At 35.4% G+C, this 19,814-nt stretch overlaps 1 protein-coding gene across 1 annotated transcript in view; it reads left to right on the top strand.

The window, feature by feature from the left end:
• Positions 1 to 19,814, top strand: part of LOC123686544 (tyrosine-protein phosphatase 99A) — a 465,126-nt gene that overhangs the window by 59,213 nt on the left and 386,099 nt on the right. The window contains exon 3 of the mRNA XM_045626762.1: positions 18,086 to 18,209. Coding sequence (XP_045482718.1) covers positions 18,086 to 18,209 — 124 coding nt within the window. The remainder of the gene's footprint in view (positions 1 to 18,085; positions 18,210 to 19,814) is intronic.

Below are 19,814 nucleotides of genomic sequence, written 5' to 3' on the forward strand. Positions count from 1 at the left end.
ATTCCCCAGAATAATAGAGCGGTTATTCGTGTACGGAATGGAAAACTCTAAAGAATAATATTTATACAAGGAAGGAGTCGATATGTTCGACTGCATTTCTTCTCATAAGAATAACGAGAATGTAAACCTAAGATGAAATGAAAACTTTAGGGTACAACGATTCCTTTCGCTCTGCTATAGTTTTCCCTACCACAAGAGAATACGAGTTTTAGGTCTCTTGTATTATTCCATTAAGTGTTGGCTAAGTTCGTTGAAGTAATTCTCAATTTGTTTGGAAAAATATTTTGAGAGTCAACTTTCTTTCGCTGTTTAGAGCCTCTATGGAAAACAAGAACATAATTAATTACTGGAAATTTGTATACCAAGGGACCGACATAAAACAGTCCAAACAAATTTCCGGAAGTATAAGTTTCATCTTGTGATTGACCTGTTACATTATAACAGGCCAAATGAATTCTACCATAGTGAAACACTTGTTTTGGCATAATTCGATTTTATTATTCAACAAATAGTTGCCTTCGAGGGCGATACAGAGATTATAGCGATCTTCCAATTTTTCGATACCATTTTTGTAGTGCGATTTGTCTTTCGCTTCAACATAGGCCTCAGTTTCGGCGATTACTCCTTCATTGGTGCTAAATTTCTTTCCAGCGAGCATTTTTTTGAGTTTTAAGAACAGGAAAAAGTCGCTGGGGACCAGATCTGGCAAATACGGTGGATGCAGAAGCAATTCGAAGCCTAATTCATGCCATTATGTTTTCATTGATTTGTGATACGGCGCATTGTCTTGTTGAAAAAGCTTCTTTTTTTCATCGAATGCGGCCGTTTTTAATGATTTCATCCTTTAAACTATCCAATAACGCTATATAATAATAGCTGTTGATGGTCTGATCTCTTTGGAGGTAATCAATGAATATTATACCTTGCGCATCCTAGAATACTGATGTTATAACCTTGCCAGCTGACTGTTGCATCTTTCCACGTATTGTCACATATCGACGCAAAAATTCAGGTTTATTGCACTTAAACAGCTTCAAACACTGCTCAGAATGATTAACATGTTGTTGCTTTTGATCGATTATGATCTTGCGCGGCACCCATTTTGCACACAGCTTTCTCATGTTAAAATATTCGTGAATGATATGATATACACGTTAACAATGTCTGCTATCTCGATCAACTTTTCTTTACGGTCATTAAAAATTATTTTGTGAAATTGATTTTTTCGTCGGTGACAGCCTCTTTTGGGCGTCCACTGCGTTCACTGTCTTCGGTGCTCATTTCACCACGTTTAAACTCAGCATACCAATCAATGATGGTTGATTTTCCTGGTGCAGACCCTTCATCAAGCCAAGATTTTGCTTCAACTGTAATTTTTCGCTTCAAAAAGTAATATTTTATCAGCACACGAAATTGTTTTCCTTCAATGTTTTTTTCAAATAACAAAAGTAGCTACAGTCAAAACGCAATATCTCACAAACATTCACGGTCGGAGTGATCTGACTATTGTCAAATTTCGACACGTATCGTCCTAAGGTTGGTACTAACTAAAAATCATATGGATTTAATACTAGCACCGCCATATGTGCATCAGACCGTGGACTTTTCAATTGGCTTAATACTTATTCATGAGAGAAAATGTTGAACGAAGACACTATAGCTGTTTACAAAAATAAACTTATCAACATACCAATTAGTTTTTCTCATAATGCTTCAAAATGTACGAAAAATGGTTGAACAAAGAAAAAAGATGCTTGAAGAAGTTACCTACTATCTCGCTTGTGTCCACTAATTTTGAATAACAATATGTGCTCCTCTGAATGAAAATGTATTGAGCGTTTTTCCGAAAAACTCATACATACATAATATATGCAGGTATAATAATTTCAAGGAGATTGATGATTTAAATCAAGAATCTTCTTTATTTTCGAATATCAATGCATCTGAAGTTAGCGCTCAAAACTTTGATGTGAAAAACCGTTTTTTTAAATAATTTTTGATATTCTATGAGGAAATTATAAATAATAGTGCAAAATATACAGTGTTTTTCGTTTATATCGGTTTTGAGGTGAAGACTTTTGCCTTTAAGTTGCAAGTTCCATCTGTCGTAACTGCAAAATAACGAATGTATCCTCACCTCATCTGAACACTACATAGCTAGAAGGGGGAAGTACACTTATATTCTTCCCTCTGATTCCTAAAGCAGATGATCGATCAAGATGGCATCAGGACGACGACAGAAAAGGTCTAGATTCCCTATAAAAGTTTAATAAGCAAGACTCGACCAACTGACGGTTTCGATACCTGACAAAAGGCGCATTTTCACTATTTTAGAGGGACCCTCAGGTTTCGTTTCTGATGTTTAAGCAGATCAGAAGTCAGAAATTTACACTCTCGAAAGGAAGGGGACTTGAGAGACCGAAACTGAAGAGATATTCTTTTTGAATTACAGTTTCCTCGGGATGCTCAGGGATTGTCATTGAAGAATGTTCGATTTCAACCTTTATCCGCTTATTATTGTATCCACAAGCATATTCAGTTTGATAGAGTTTTGATATTTGATAGAATCAGTCCTTATTGAATCTGGGGAAATCAAAAGTGTTTATTTTTATCAAAAAGTTTCCCAATAATATTGATGAAATCAAAAAATGAAAAATCTATTGAAATCACTGACTTTACGGAGTATTTCGTTATTGATGATTTGAAGGCTTTTATTAGGATCTGGATCCCATTCTGCTTCAATCAATCAGTTCTAATCTAATCAACTATGTTTTTTAATTGCAATTTTACATGAAACGGAAGCAGAATTATATTTTTAACAAAATGCTTTTTATTACTAATTTTCGTAATGAAATGAAAAAGCATTTGACAAATTGAATCCATGCTTGCAACGTTCGACATTTCATTTTTCGATATATACCATAATGAAAGGTTTTCCAATGAGATGTGTCATGTTTATATTAAAAAAATATGTATATTGTAAGAGAAATCAATAGATGTTCAGTTTATCTCAAGCGGAGGTTAGCAACCGATATCAGCCAAATGGTTATCACGGCTACATTTGCTGCTGTATGCCTTCGATAAATTCACGAATTCCATCTTTGAGAACTTTAATCGATTGTGGACCATTACCATTTATCCTACCTGACTTCGAAGAAAAAAGTCAGAAATTGTTTGAAGATTTCCAATTGTGGCCAATTGTGATCATCTCTTTGAAAAATATACTTTTCTTGCAAAATTACGATTGTTTCGTTGTTTTTGTGGCACGTAGTACCGCCTTCTGCTCATTAACACTAGCCTACGAGGTGAAAATAGGCCTCATCACCCAAGATGCTTTTTCGATTAGGATCCGGATCATTTTGATGCATTTCAAGGACCCAATCAGCGAAGAGATGACGTTGCTAGTGATCAACCAGCTTGGGTTCTTGTGTTATCAGAAATTCAAAAGCCTTCAGACCTAAGTATTTATGCTAAATACGGTGTTATGATGTTTGTGTAAAGCCTTATTCTCAAGATCGACAAAGAGTCGACAATCCTGGGTTTTCGTAAAGGCTATGGGCTACATTATCAATACCCTCAATTTTTCTTGTGCGACACACATGATTTCGATTCTTTACATTATTAACTTGTCCCAACAGCTCAAATTTTTCGACCAATTACACTATTGTCGGTCCAAAAGGTTCTTGACGAAGGCGCAAATGTGCTTTAGTTTGTGACAGCAAAATTTTCACAATGAAAATTTCAATAATTTTATTGCGCTACTGGAGCTTGATATGTTCCATTTTTATAGTTTCCACTTTTTAAATGTCAGAAGGTGACAACTGTCTAGATAGCGGGCTATTCAGAATTAGAATTGAAGGCGATGTAATCATCAGTCGAACAAGCATACATTACACTCATTTATTCATTCGCAATTTTTTTTTTCAAAAAAAGAATTTCTAAAAAGCCTATCTATTGAGATAACACATTCGACAAATAATTATATACTCCTTAGTGGCCGAATGAATCCTAATTAACTAAACACTCATTTTTATGCTGTATGTTGGTATTTCTTGGTCACGTTACAGTGCCGACAGCATGAGTCTTTTATGACGTCAAGGGGCATTTTTTAACGTTCCAACTAATACCCAAGAAATTTCCAGAATTAACGCGCAAGTATTTGAACATAATATCCCTACAAAACGCCTATGGGTGACTCGTGAACGAATAAAGCATGCCGAGTTTAGTGTCCCTCAAGAAATTTCAACATGAGTGTTGGACATAAAAGAAATTAAATGTACATTCCTGGCAACACACATTCCTTCTGGAACAGTGGAGCATCAGGTGTGAATTCTGCTGTGGCAGTCATATTCAACGCTGTTTGTCCTATTAATCTGGTAAACAGGAGTTTTGTTGTCGCTGTCAGCTGCGTCAAGATACTTCTATTTGTTATTTCTTCGAGTTTAATCTACTAATTATGTTATTTACCCCAAACTCAGGGCAAAACAAAGTAATTCATTTTGTCAAATACAATGTACGAGTCTCGGAAATCGTTGTGGGAACACAAAAAAGTGCAATGCTATATTTGATGTGGTGAAATCAGAATCTTGAATCTCAACAATACAATTAAAATTATGTGTCCGGGTTTTGAATAATTGTGAAGATGGTTTGGTTTTTGTGAAAGTTCGATATCTCCTATATACCTCTACTTCAAATTTCACTGAAATTTTATGTATATGTGAACTTCATGGAAGATGTGAAAAATACCAAAATTTAGCAATGTAGCCTTCACATGGGGTTTGGTAAATATACAAGGTGGTCCAACGAAAACTTAACACCTCGATTTTCCGACTTCAAAATGAAAATGTGTAAATCGCTCAGACTCGTCAATTTCATTTTCGAAGGGAAACAACTTTGATGGAATGACCACCAAGCAAACTAAAGGCAATATCACGAAGGAATATAACCTGCTCCTCAGCCTAAGTATCGTGTAACCAGCCGAGTATAAATGAAACAAAATAACAACAATGATTTATAAAATATGTAACGAGGTATGGTCAGACATGACAACGAATGAAAACATATGCAGTCTTCAAAATATCAGAATAAAGGTAAAAGAAACAAGAAAAAGAGCACAAAAAATAGATAGACAGCACACATAAGCAATCATAACTTCATGAACTGGAGGATCTAGAGATCTAGATCGTGGAGATCTGGGCAAGTTTGCCTCAAAACCTTTGCTGATCCATTTCAGATTTTGTTACCAATAAAAAAAATGGAAAATGAAGTTTTATGGTAGCGGCATCAGGAACATAAAGGTATGCGGAATTCAAGATATTTTTTCGTTTCATTCATCTAACCAAGGTGTCCATGGTTGTTGGGTTGAAACTATTGTTGTGGGCCAATTGTTTTATAATGTTGAGTTCTATATTGAACTCTGATCCACACAAGGGGATGAATAGTCAAGAAGGTTGATGGAGCCTGAGTTTTCGAGCTCTAAGGTAGAATTAACGTTGGAATGCTTCCTATTGATTATGTTCAATAATTCAGGTGGTGACATAAGCGATTTTTTGATTACAACGAAAGAATCGTCAACGTATTTTAAACAATGTAGGATACCGTGGCCAAACGATGTGAGGTTCTCTTGCTCTGCATGATTCATAAAGCATCAGCGAGGAAAGAGGATTACCCATTGGCAAACCATCTATTTGTTTGAAAAATCTGTTGACAAATAGAATATAATCCTGTGACAGGCAGAAATGTGAAAGGGTGAGAAAATCAACGCGGACTTTATCGAAAACGTGCTGTAATTGGTCAAAAATTTTCACATTCTCATCTCTAGGGGCACATGTGTTCAGATTGGTAACAACGAACGAGATCATCAAACAATCTGTGCTTAATATCATGTCCTTCAGTCTTTCGATTAATCGAATGGAGTTTTTGATTGTATATCTAGGTGTGAAATGGCATAGAGGTGTTCCATTACCGATAACAGGAATTTAAAAAGTAAATATGAATAGGAAATCATCGCAAATTTTCTGATGAATGCTGGTTGGGAGGACGAATACAACGCCTTGCAATTGTTCGATTTAAGAAAATGAAGAAGTTTTTCCTATGTCGGTGGATCTCTTTGAGATTACTAGGCGAATACCCTTGTCAGCCTTCGTTTCCACCATTTTCGTCTCATTTCAGATGGACTTCAAAATCGTGTGGGAGTTTCTTGCAGAGTTATATGCAAAAGATGGTTTTTGTCTGTCGATCCTGTCCCATGTGGAGGAATTCAGTGGAAGATGTTCGGAAAGTCCATTTCTTAAGTTCTTGCATCTTGATTCATCCTTGCATGTGTTTTCCAGAATGACATTCAGGTCCACTGCGAATTCTCTTAACTGTATTTCATATTGCTTGGAATAAGAAACTGTTTCGAAACCGAACTTCAACCCAAGTCCCAGCAGACTTATGTTCTTTTTCGTTGACATGTCCGACTCATACATCGTTGCATATTTTATAATTCTTAGTTGTTGTGTTGTTTTATTTCCACTGGGCTGGTTACAGGATTCTCAGGCATAGGTTATATTCCTTGGAGTTATTGCTTTTAGCTTGGTTGGTTGTCTTTGTTTTTCCTCTTTCGCTGTCAGCATTTCGACTTATGCTATGTCGCTTTGCTTTGATGATGGAAATAACGTATTTCTGAAGAGAAAGTAGCTGGTATACTGAGGTCTTGAGTTGTTGCTCAACTCACTCATTATTTTGAATTAGTGGTACCTACTGAAGATGACTGTTCAGTCGAATAATCAAAAGTACAAACCATATAGTATTATTAGGTGTACAACTTTACTTCCGCTGTTTTGCACATATGACTGTAGCGGTAAGGGGTAGTCGAAATAAATAGATCGTAGATGTCAATACAATAAGCTTAGGAATTTGTAATCATAACGCCATCGAAATATCAATTTGTGTATGCATCATAATGTTATTCTCGATTAAACATGTCAGCTTACGAGCCAAATTCTCGTCATTTGTGAGAGGTTTTAATTTTAGGCTTCAATATGAAGAAATCTGCGGCTGAGGCTCATCGAATGCTCACAAATACCTATGGCCACTATCAGTGAAAGAACGTGCCGAGAGTGGTTTCAACTCTACAAGAACGGTGATTTTGATGACGAAGATCAGCAATGCGGTGGAATGTTTTTGAAGAATGAGAATTGGAGGCACAACTTGATCAAGACTCGTGTCAAACGCAACAAGAATTGTCAGGATCATTGAAAGTGAAACAACAAGCCATTTCAAAAACCCTGAAAGCCACTGGAATTATTCAGAAACAAGCAAATTGAGCGCCGTACGAGTTGAACCCAAGAGATGCTGTGAACAGCTACTTGCAAGGCAACGCTTCCCGAAAAATGGCAGAAAATGTATAACCAATTTCCTACAATAAAGACTCGAATTTTGAAAAAAACGGAGGAAGCAAAGTTTCACGCCTATGTATTATCTTCAACAATTGGTTGTAATGTTTCAATGTTGATCTAACGTTAGAAAAATTATAGGAATACGAATTGGAAAAAGCGCTAAAATGCTCCGTGAATGTTTTCACATGTGAATTATTCTCGAAAGTGAACTGAGAAGATTTTTTCAAATGAGGAGTGCAAGGAAAGGTTAGTCACCTGATCTCAAGTGACCAGTAATATGTTCAAAAATAGAATTGCTGGACGGCAATCTGTGATTAAACGGAGCGTTCAAAATTTCAGTGCAGAATTTTCAATGTTTTCCATTAGCGAAACCATTGAAAAATGTCTTCGAACGTTCAACACATGTCCACGGACCCTATTGTGCAGTTTTTCCCTTTCAGCGACAAACCTCATCGAGTTTCTTTCCCCTACTACACACTTTACTGAACCCTTTGAGCTTATGGCTTGTTTGATGGTGCATTTTCTGTTCGGAGCTGAAAGGAAAATTCATGTAATTAAAATATCGATCTCTTCTTCATATATATCGAGGGCCTGTGGCCAATAGGGGTTGTGAACGTATTCTGTGTGACCGCAACATTATAATCACGGTCAAGTTGAAGCCATTCGGAAACCTACTAAGCTTTTTTGCTAAAGGTATATTGTCAGATCTGTTTCACCTAGCTCAGGGGAATTGCAAAGATTGGATCCGAAATGGGCCATATCGTAGCCATATTTGCTATTCAAGTTATTTACGATGACAATTCCTTAATTCATCTAATGGCATCTCGTCGAGTTCAAAGTTCGCACTGATCTATACCTTTTTTTATGTTCTTTCATCTTTCTCGTCCTTTCCAATTTTCTTTCCAACCAACATTGCACATATCCATCTGCACTACCATTTTCTGCTTGCAATTATATCACAGCAATTATGTTGATTACTTTTAGTGGAATGAAATCAATGAAAACCTTCATTAGTTAACATAACCACTACAGGATGCTGATAGATCATCAATTCATAGATGTACCTACATAGCTGGTAGATCGAGTGTATGAGGAGAATTGAAAAAAAAATGTTGACAGTAAATATTTTCCCACTTCAGAATAGTGATGACGATAGATATTTCATCACTGATCACAGTCGCTAGATCTATAGAGCTGTAGATCAGTCGAACTTATGGGGATATGAAAAACTTTTGAGTTTGTACCATGATAGATCTTCATCACTGATAGATCAATATACAGTTGGTAGATCGGTGGCACTTATTCAGAGAAATTAAAAATTTTGATAGTAAATATTGTACCTTGAGGGAATACTAATAGATCACAGATATATCTACACAGTCGATAGATCTACAGAGCTGTAGATCAGTCGAGGGGATATGAAAAACGGTTGAAAGTAAATATTGTCCCATGAGAAAATACTGATAGACCTTCATTACTGATAGATCTATATGAAGCTGGTAGATCGGTAGCACTCATGGAGAGAAATGAAAAAAAAATGTTGACGAGGTCTGAATATACCACTCACCGGAGAACTGATGATATATATTTAGAAGAAGGAGAATAAAAAAGTTTATTTTATGCCTAATAAACTAATTTTAGCATTAATAGATCTAAACAGATGAGTTGAGCTCATTGAGAAATGGAAAACTATTGAAAGTAAATATTGTCCCATGAGGGAATACTGATAGATCTTCATCACTGATAGATCTACACAGCAGATAGATCTATAGAGCTGGTAGATCAGTAATACTTATGGAGAGAAATGAAAACAATGGCAAAGTGATTATTGTCCCACAAGATCTAAATCTCCCATCAGAGAATACAAATAGATTTTTATCACTGATGATCTACACAGTCGATAGATCTACAGAGCTGTAGATTAGCCGAGCTTATGGAGAAATGAAAAACTGTTGAAAGTTAATATTGTCCCATGAGAGAATACTGATAGATCGGCATCACTGATAGATCTACACATCAGATATAACTATAGAGCTGGTAGATCAGTAGCACTTATGGAGAGAAATAAAAAATAATGTTGAAAGTGACTATTGTCCCACGAGATCTAAATCTCCCACCAAAAGTACAGATAGATTTTCATCACTGATGATAGATCTACCCAGTCGAGAGATCTACACATACAATAAAATTCATGATGTTCATAATGAAACGAATGAGGATGATGAAATTCAAAAGATGATATCAATTGAATAGTCGATGTGATAAGTTCATGAAGTTTTCCACTTCATACCAACACAACTATTTGGTATCCTAAGAATGAAAGAGAATAATTGCTTTTATATTTCTGATTAGGGATGTTCATTCAGCTTTCTTTATGAAATAATTATCCTCAACAGAAATAGTTCTGATGGAATTTTTAATTGGGAGCATTGTCCCCAATCGTCGGAAGAGAATTTCATATAATTGTCTCCCAGAACCTAATAGACTGAATAAACGAATTCATCAAAAATAATAGAAAATAGAATTCAAAGCGAATTTATATTGGTTCGTGTGGAAATTTAATTGAAAAATATGATTCCAAACTGGGCAGTCTCTTTAACACGCTGGATAAAATACTTTCATTTCAATGTTGACATTCCGTATTTACATTTGAGTAACTGAAGAAAATGGCGCTTCACAAAATTGTTTTTCCCATCATATTCCATTTTGTTCAGACTGTTTATTTTATCTCAGTCTGAGGGGAGGAATTACTCGACAGCAGTATTGCGTGAATGGTGTGAATGCTTTCCTTGAATTTCCTGGAATGTTTTTTCAATATTCTCCAGTTTCATTACAGTAAAAAGATTGCCAAAAGTTTTGATGAGGTGGGTTTCAAGTAAAAAGAGGTTAGAATAACTATCCATTATGTTATCCACGCCAGAACATCAGGGGATAAAATTTGCTTTGAATCGATGAAAATATGTGATTGAAGGTTTGATATAGGTTTCTTCTGTGTTGAAGAAGTACAAGGAATGAATGAAAAATATTGAATAATATCTGGTCATTCATCCTAGTAGATTTTTTCGACCTCTTTTTGACGCATGTTGTTATTGAGTATTGCTACGTCGATGAGTATTGCTGTCTTTGGATGTTCATCGACTAGCAGTATATCTGGTCTGTTGTGAGGGACTGTTTTATCAGTCAAAACTGTACGATCCCAGTATAGCTTATAGAGATCGTTTTCCAGGATGGTCTCCGGTCGGTAATTGTAATATGGCATTTTTTCTAATATGGTTGCCAATTCTTGGTGTAGTATTTTTCCTACTGCATCTTTATATTCATTTCCTGCAAACATTTGACATCCTCCCGTGATATGTTGGATTGTCTCATTCGTTGGACACTCATAACGGCATCGATCGTCAGTAATAATTCGATCCTTTATGATATGCCTGAAGTAATTCCTAGTTGAGATCACTTGATCTTGGATGGCTAAAAGAAAACCTTTCATTTCTGGGTACATTGCACCTGATGTGAGCCAATAGTTCGACGTTTGAATGTCGACATGATCCTTTGTTTACCTCGTTGAAATGTCTTCTCTTTCCATCTTTGCAGTTTTTCTTGGTTCGTCTGGTGATTGTATGAAAATTCCTCCTTGTGAAGTTGTAAAGGTGTTGATTCGTCTGCTTCTCACAGTATTTTGTAAAACTCTGATGTATTTGCTTGATCTCCGAAGTATTCCTGTTGGCTTTCTTTCTGCCCTCTAGCAAGTTCCATGATGTCCGTTAGACACCTGCTTCCTTTATTTCTCAGCAATGTAGTCCTCTCAATACTGCTTTTCGGATGGTGTTTGTTTGCTTTTGTCATCAACGTTCTCATTTTACGTTGCAAGTTTTCGATGTCTGTTTTGCTTCATGAAACTATACCGAATGAGTATGTTAGAATTGAACATGCAAATGTGTTGATGGCTCTCGTCATATTTCTGCTGTTGAGGTTTGTTTTTGAGATTTTTTTTGGTTCTTCTAATGAACTCAGTCGTTAAGTCGTGTTTCATTCTTTTATTTGATGTCCATTTGCGAGGATGATCGGTTTATCTTATTATTATTGTTATAAGACAACAAATAAAAATTACAAATATACCACCTTTTTGAGTCTTCTTGAGTGGGATCTCCATATGCAGAATGAAATTGTAACAGCATTTTAAATTTTCAAACACTTCTCCTTGTCTGAATTGAATTGCTACCTCCTGGTGGTATCAAATGACGGGAAAGCGTTGATATGCGTTTCCCCTCGTTATCCATATGTCAGCGTTTTAACTTTGACCCTCCAATAAAATTACATCCGTATAAGGTTCAACCTCATATATATTAGGAAAATGGAAGTTCATTTCCCTCTGCGCGAATGGCGATATGATGTAGAATGTGCTGATCTTTGAGTTTAGTCGGACGTTCTCTGAAACGTCCGAAGCCTACCATCAGATCAATTTCAGGTGGTGGATGATATTTATGTTTGACATTCGAACTAGGGCCATTCATGAAATAATACGCACGGTTGGAAAATGTACAATGAGAAATACGAAGATTGATACGATGTTAAGGGAAAAAGCACAGCTATCCATCATTCGTTCTTTTCAATGGACTCCGAACGAAAGGTGGATTATCTCTTCCAGATATCACTCCAACTGAAAATTTGTGAAAACATTAAATCGGACATTTTCTTCCGAAAAATATTCAGTTCAGGTAGGACAGTGAGTTTTCCATTTTACATTAAATGACTTCTCCTTCTTCTATATGGAGGGTTTCAAATCATGGACGTTTCCAAATGAATTTCTTGAAAGCTTCTCCAGAAATTTAAGGAAGAGGAAAAGTTGAAAAATATTTTTTTTGACAATTTTTCTGAATTCAAGTCAAGCTCAAGTCAAGTAGTAGTTTTTCAATCTCAAGTCAAGTCAATTATTTATTTATCAAGTACTTGAATCGTTTCAAGCTTCTTGATTTTTAGCAGTTTAATTGTGTAGTGTCACGTCGATAAAAAAATGATGAAATGAGAAGGATCCTTGCAGAAACCACTTCCATTTATTATACTCATTGTATAAAAAAACCGAAAATATCGATGTTTTTCTCAAATACATAAATTAAATACTTAATCATGACAAAATAAAAATAATAAAAAAATAAAGTTTCTTAATATTGAGAAACCTACAGGCTTTGTTTGATTTCATAATTTTTTCATCCAGGATCTAAGACACATGAGGCATCTTAAAGATTTGTCGCCTGACCTATGGCGGGTTTTTGTTACTGTAAGAGCAGCTCTGGAAAATTATCTTTCAACAGGAGCTGAAGATGTTGGCGTTGATGAAATATTCTTGGTCATTTTGGCCAAGTTTGGAAACATATTTCTAAAACTACCAAAATCTATCAACAGATTTCATAGAAAGATGAGAGAACTACTAATTAAGTCACACTGGCGAATACTTCAGTCTCTTGGCGCTCGAGGAATCCCCTTAGTTGGTCTAAGCGTGCACGAGATTGCAGAAATAGATATATGCCGTGCGACGCGTGCTTATCAAGCTCAAGTGAAATCAAGAAGCTTGATATCAAGACAAGCAATAAATATCTAAAATCAAGTCAAGATCGAGTTTGTAAGTCAAGTAGTAGGTTAAAATGTCAAGCTACTTGGCTTGGTGAATACCTATTTGCAATTTCTTTTTTTCCATGAATTTTCTATTATTTCGACGATGCTATCAACGAAACCAATCAAGATGGCAACCCTCAAGCATTTCGTCATATAGCGAAGAAGAAAACCATAAAAAATTTGTACTGCTATGAAAATAAAGATCGTTATGAGCTTTTAATGGAAAAATAATATTGAAATGATCTAACAGAAGGTGTAGGTATAATATGACTAAGAGATTGTAGACTCATTCAATAATCATGTATAGATTATTGTTTTTTCTATTTTTCTAATGGAATAATTGATCAATTCACATCATTATGGTTATGATGATGACCATATCTGAACCATTGGAGCTCGGTTGATTTTGTTCAGTCAATATGTATTGATTTATTAAACCATCATTTAATGGTGAAATTGTTATCTAAATATATTCACAACATATTATTAATAGTGCTTGGATGAATTGAAATAGATTGATAGGAGTCATTAGAAGGAAATTTGTGTTCAACATGTAGATCAGCAATCGAATTATTCAATCGACATCCCACTGGGATATTAATAGTAGAGCCATTATACCTTGGGTACATCTGATAACAATATGATTTAATTATACCTTAGGGGAACGATATGAACCTAATATTACTAATTTCGTGAATTATGAAGATAATTTTGCAGCTGATAAACATCGAAGCTCATATCTTGCTAATATCAACACAAGATAGTGATGAGATTGAAGTGAGTCATAGATACCTGTCCCGTTACAGGAGTATATCGGTCTCTATATTGTTTTTGAAAAAGTAACAGGAAGGGGTCAATACACAAAACGTGTTCTATTCATCCAAATTCATTTTACCTATATACTTAAAAAAAAATTGATAATTTAATGAACGAAACAAATTCATTACTTGCCATGAATACTTGACGATTTGCGATTTAAAAACACAAAAATTACCGGAAAAAACTGACCACAGAATTGAATATTATGTATAAAGGTTGAAATTATTGGGTAGGTATTAATTTCCAAATATTCTTCTTAAATTTTTCTGGTTCTGATTTTGTAATCAATACGTTATTCTGCATTGAAGTAGGAACTATCCTGGTCCATACAAATGCGAAATTTTATCTCTGTCGAATACCTACGTAGTCTAGAAATTATTTGTAAAATAATATTTCGAATGGCTATATTAACGGAATCTCGTCAACCAATAAATTATTGGTTTCCATTCCCTTATTCATTTCATTCTTGCAACATCATTCATCCAACAATAAGAAGTTGGCTTAGGTTTTGATGATGAATTTTCACTCATGGGAAATTTCAATATAACTTTAACAGTTTCAATGCACGATAAATTAACTATCCAGTTTACAGTATTTCATAGTGAATGTTTCGTTCTAGTTACCTCCAAAACTTTTGAAACTTCACAGACATTAGTTTAGAGTTGAATCCTAGTTCTGCACATTATACGAATTTAATGATGATATAATATACCATTTTGTGGTTCTTCTGCAGCATTATGCATCAGTTGAATTTCGGAATGTGAAATTTTGTTAATTCAATTAGACAATTCTGAAATTCATATCCAAATTCCATGTGTAGAGATTTCTTCAATATACTTCAACTAGAATATTAATTATTGATAGTCCTGAAAAAATTTTCAATTTCCGAGTTGACTGAACTGAAAACTATAATAAAATAGAACTAGAAATTGATAGAGCAAATATCCCCGAAAAATTATTACCTCGAATATTCCACCTATTCACAATACCCATTTCGATTCTATACATTCGCCCCAGCTTTCACTGCAAGATATATGCATATGTATCATTTCATATTACGTGAAATATTGATTGAAAAGTTTCTTGGGAACTCCGGTGAATATACCCAAAATATATTTCAATTTAAAAGGGGTTTCAATGAAAGTCAGAAAAATTTACGAAATAAATCATCATGATGAAAATGTTGGACAAATTTCCTGCGGAAACTGCTTATGCGTGAAAACCATTGAGAGGAAGTGAAATAGTATGGAAACATAATGTGCATCACTCTCAACTGGGGTCCAGAAGAACATTATTTTACAGTGGAGGGTCAGTGTCAGTGTTTGGGTTAGTTTATGTTGCTTTCGCCCCATTTATATCTGATGAATTTATCTATCGCTTAGGGGTGAATTTATACAGGGGAAATGATAAATGAGGAGAAGAATCAACTCGTTTCTATAATGATATTTATTCTTATCCAAGAGCATCGAGTACATCTCTCTTAAATGAAAAATGGATAATGAAAACATAATGATGCATTTAGAGTGTTTTAGAAAAGGGTTGAAGTAAGGGTTCATTTATTATTCCCATTTGAATGATATATGAAAGAAATCAATGTAGAGTGGATGGTAATGACGTAATCATTAAAAAAATTGGCAAAATACTTCTTTTCTAGGTTTCATTTTGAAAAGACCGCTATCTGGATCGCTGTCACTTTCAAAGCTGTCATCATTAGATATTTGACAATTGAAAACTACGTCATTACTAAAACTGGGAAGTGAAATTGTTAACCTTCACTACAAAAATATTGAAAATTTCGCAGTTACAGTTCACAGAACTAAAGCACTTTCGAGTTTTCGTGAAGAACCTTTTCAGCAGGCAATAGTGACTCCGGTGGAAAAATTTCAGCTGTTTGGAAAAGTTAATGATATGAAGAATCCAAACCGTGGCCATCTTTCAAGAACAGTTGTTTAAAAGCCTTACGATTAGAGTCATTATGCAAAATACGGTGTAATGTCGTTTCATTCAATATTCTCAGTTGAGAATATTGCTGAAATCGCATTCAGTGACAATAACAGAATGAAACCATTATTGGAGAACCCTATACTGTTAACCACAAAAATAATCCGATGGAGAGTACACTGTTTGAGATTAATGCAATCGTCCACAGAAAAATCCGATAAAAATCGGTCAAATACTGTTCCCTTAAGAGGGATTACCTTCACGTGCTTTTTCGCGTATTAGTCAAACATTATTTACCCATTCATTTTCCCTCTGGCGATCTTGCGATGATCAACTTTTGTACGGTTTACGAAGTAGAGGCCAGCATTGTATGACAGTCGATTATTTCATCCCCAAAATTCTACATAGACGTACAACTTTGCTTCCGCCGTTTTTTCAGAGATTCGAGGCTTTATTGTAGAAAACGGGTTATACATTCATGATTCGAAGTATTGTTATTTGCTGGCCATTACTTTCACCCATCTTTCGGACAGCGTTCGAATCCCGCGTTGAAAAAACTGGTCATCTTTTGAAGCGTTCCACCAATCGATCCTATTTCTTTACTTCTTCATAAAACTGGAAGTTCAGGACTACCCATTTCAACGTTTCCTACTATGTCTTGACTACTTTCGCAACATGGGGTCAAGCATTATCATGCTGTAAAATCACTTTATTATGTCTCTCGTTGTATTGAGAACTTTTGTCTTTCAATGCTCTGCTCGAACGCATTAATTGCATTTGATAATGATCGCCTGTGATTGTTTCAGTTGATTTCAACAACTCATAATACACTGCGCTGAGCTGTTCCACCAAATACTAAGCATGACCTTGGAACTGTGAATATTCCGTCGGCCAGGATATCCTCATGATTTTCTGCGCTTGGGATTATCGTAATGAATCCATTTGTCGTCTCCAGTCACAATGCGATTCAATAATCCGTTCCGTCCTTGCCTTGCAAGCAGCTGTTCACAAGCAAACAAACGCCGTTCAACATATCTCGGCTTTAACTCGTACAGCACCCAATTTCATTGTTTCTGAATCATTCCCATTACTTTCAGGCGTTTTGAACTCGCTTGTTATGTCACTCCCAATGATGCAGCCAATTCTTGATGCGATCGACACAAATCTTGATCAATTAATGTCTCCATTTCTGCATCTTCAAAAATCTTCTCTATCCACCGCCATACTGGCCTTCGACGTTAAGATCAGCGTTCTTGAAGCGTTGAAACCATTCTCGGCCCGTTATTTCACGAATAGCAGTCTCACCATAGATATTTGAGAGTATTCGACGAGCCTCAGCCCCAGATCTCATTATATTGAAGCATAAAATCAAAACCTCCCGCAAATGACGAGAATTTGACTCGTAAGCTGACATGTTCAATCGAGAACAACTTCATGATGCAGACACAAATCGACTAATATTTCGATGGCGTTATGTTCACAAATACCTGAGCTTATTGTATGACATTTATAATCTATTAACTTCGATTACCACTTACTTCTACAGCCATATATTGCAAAACGGCGGAAGCAAAGTTATACACTTAATAATTCAAAAGTTTACATGAAAAATGAAATCGATCTGTTTTTGTTGAGGTTGATTATTGTTGGTCAGTGAAATATGAAATGTGTTTTGGTGTTCCTCAGGGTTCGGAATTGACCGAAATTTTTTTATTTCGACTACCACTTACCGCTACAGCTATCATTAGCAAAACGTTGGAAGCAAAGTTGTAATGATTTTCTGTAGGTTTTTTCCACGAATATTTCGAAAATATGTCAGTGCTTCGTATATTGAACCTACCATCAATTATTTTTGCGGAAAGCGAAAACTTCCAACTTTTTTTTTTCATTTGCTAATTGGAAATATTTTACAATGTAGATTATATTGTTCAAAGAAATTATGTGAAAACCTCAAGAAATTCGGTGGTTGAAAAAGGAAAATCTACAATCACGTGGTGGTATTGAGGTAACATATGAAATTTTAAATGGTTAAGTGCTCATTATAAGGTGGAGATTAATTCGAAGTAGCAGCAATATGAGCTCCCCTCTAATTTAATACGAGAACGTGATCTGTGCAACGTAGAAACCAAAAATCCTGTCTCGGCCAATTTGCGGGGAACGGAGCCAAATGCATTGCTGCGACTGTGGCAAAACAGACCCACTTGATATTCCGGAGTGTGGTGACATTTCTGCCGAGAATTCCATTTCAGAACCCTCCTTCGGAGTGAATTTAAAAACAAATTATACTAATGCGTTTTTAGGTCAACTATGTCAAGCCCGTGTCTTCGTTACAGATGTTCCCGAACCACCGGGAAGGCCTTTTATTGAGAGCTTTACCTCACGCTCCGTCAATATGTCGTGGCTCCCTTCCCAGAACACCCATCACGGTCGCGTCACTCACCACATCATCCACACAAGGTAAGTTCATATTCTTACTCGCTACTAATGGCATGTTTTATTGATCGGCCATATTTTTCGGACTTATCGCATGAGATAAGTTCAGACGCGTCTTACATTTTCCATCTTCTCAGACTCATCGAATGATATGGCATTATTCAGTGATCGATAAGGACGACGAGGCCTTTTTATCCTTCTGGATGTAATATTTCAGTTTTGACGTGCCAGATTCTCTCAAACGAGGAAACTGTCAGTGGTGGCGCTAGCAATGTCGGGATCGCCTATGGCCTCATGCTTTAAGGGCATTGCCAAATAATCTAGCATTGTTATTATTGAGTTGAGGTATTTGTATACAGTGTGGAACAGCCAAATGGAATAAATTCGATAACGGATAAATGAGGGCGTGTTGGGAAAAACGCTTGGACACGTCGATTTGTATTTTTAACTGCGCATCTTTTTCAAAAAAAAAATATTATATAGGGTGCGTCATGTGACAGTGGCCAATACCAACTTTCTTATTTTAAATGCAAGCCCCTGTATATTATTAATTTTTTGGATTCTTCAGAAAATTCTAGACATAATTCATGTACAATGTCCTATACCTATCTTCAACTATTTCGGAAATATTAAGTATTTTCAGATTTATTACGAAAATTGACATTAAAAATAACCAATCATTTGTAGAATGGTTATTTTGTGCATTTCTGTTAAATGAACCATTTTTCTGATATTTTGCGTACAGTTAACGAAATTCAAACGACAATAGCACTGACACTAATCATTACTGTCATGCAGGTAGACAACAAGTTGCTAAGGCTACAAGTTTTATACGAACATAAAGAAAACTGATTTTGTATTTTTTTCATTTCATACCAGTAAAAAAAAACGCAGGAATGGTTTTTGTTTACTTTCTCATTATCAAGAGCTAAATGGGAAATAAGTATTGAATGTAATGTAGCGAATTTGTGAAATAAAATAATTTTCTATTGTTAATGTTAATTTTTGTAATAAATCTGAAAACACTTAATATTTCCGAAACAGTTGAAGATAGGTATAGGACATTGTACATGAATTATGTCTAGAATTTTCTGAAGAATCCAAAAAATTAATAATATACAGGGGCTTGCGTTTAAAATGAGAACGTTGGTATTGGCCACTGTCACATGACGCACCCTATATAATTTTTTTTTTGAAAAAGATGCGCAGTTAAAAATACAAATCGACGTGTCCAAGCGTTTTTCCCAACACGCCCTCATTTATCCGTTATCGAATTTATTCCATTTGGCTGTTCCACACTGTATACACAAAGATTCAAAAGCTTTGCATCACCTTATTTTCAGTATAAGAACACTTTCAATTTCTGGAATTTTTTGACGGTTTTTCATAAATGAATTTCTTTTTGAATCGTCAAGTATTTTTTCAAATAAACAGATGTTTACAATTTTTTTTAGAGATCGCAGTTTCAGGACAGGTATATTCGCCAATAAATTAACACACTACTCAAAACAGGCAAAATATACAGGGAAGGGTGTATGTGAATGATTGCGAAATAATTTAAGGGCGATTCCTTGTCAAAAAATAGGGTGGGTCTGTCATATCAACTTTTTTTTGAGCTCCCTCTGCTTA

The sequence above is a fragment of the Harmonia axyridis genome, chromosome X, assembly GCF_914767665.1.
Source record: "Harmonia axyridis chromosome X, icHarAxyr1.1, whole genome shotgun sequence".
NCBI lineage: Eukaryota > Metazoa > Arthropoda > Insecta > Coleoptera > Coccinellidae > Harmonia > Harmonia axyridis.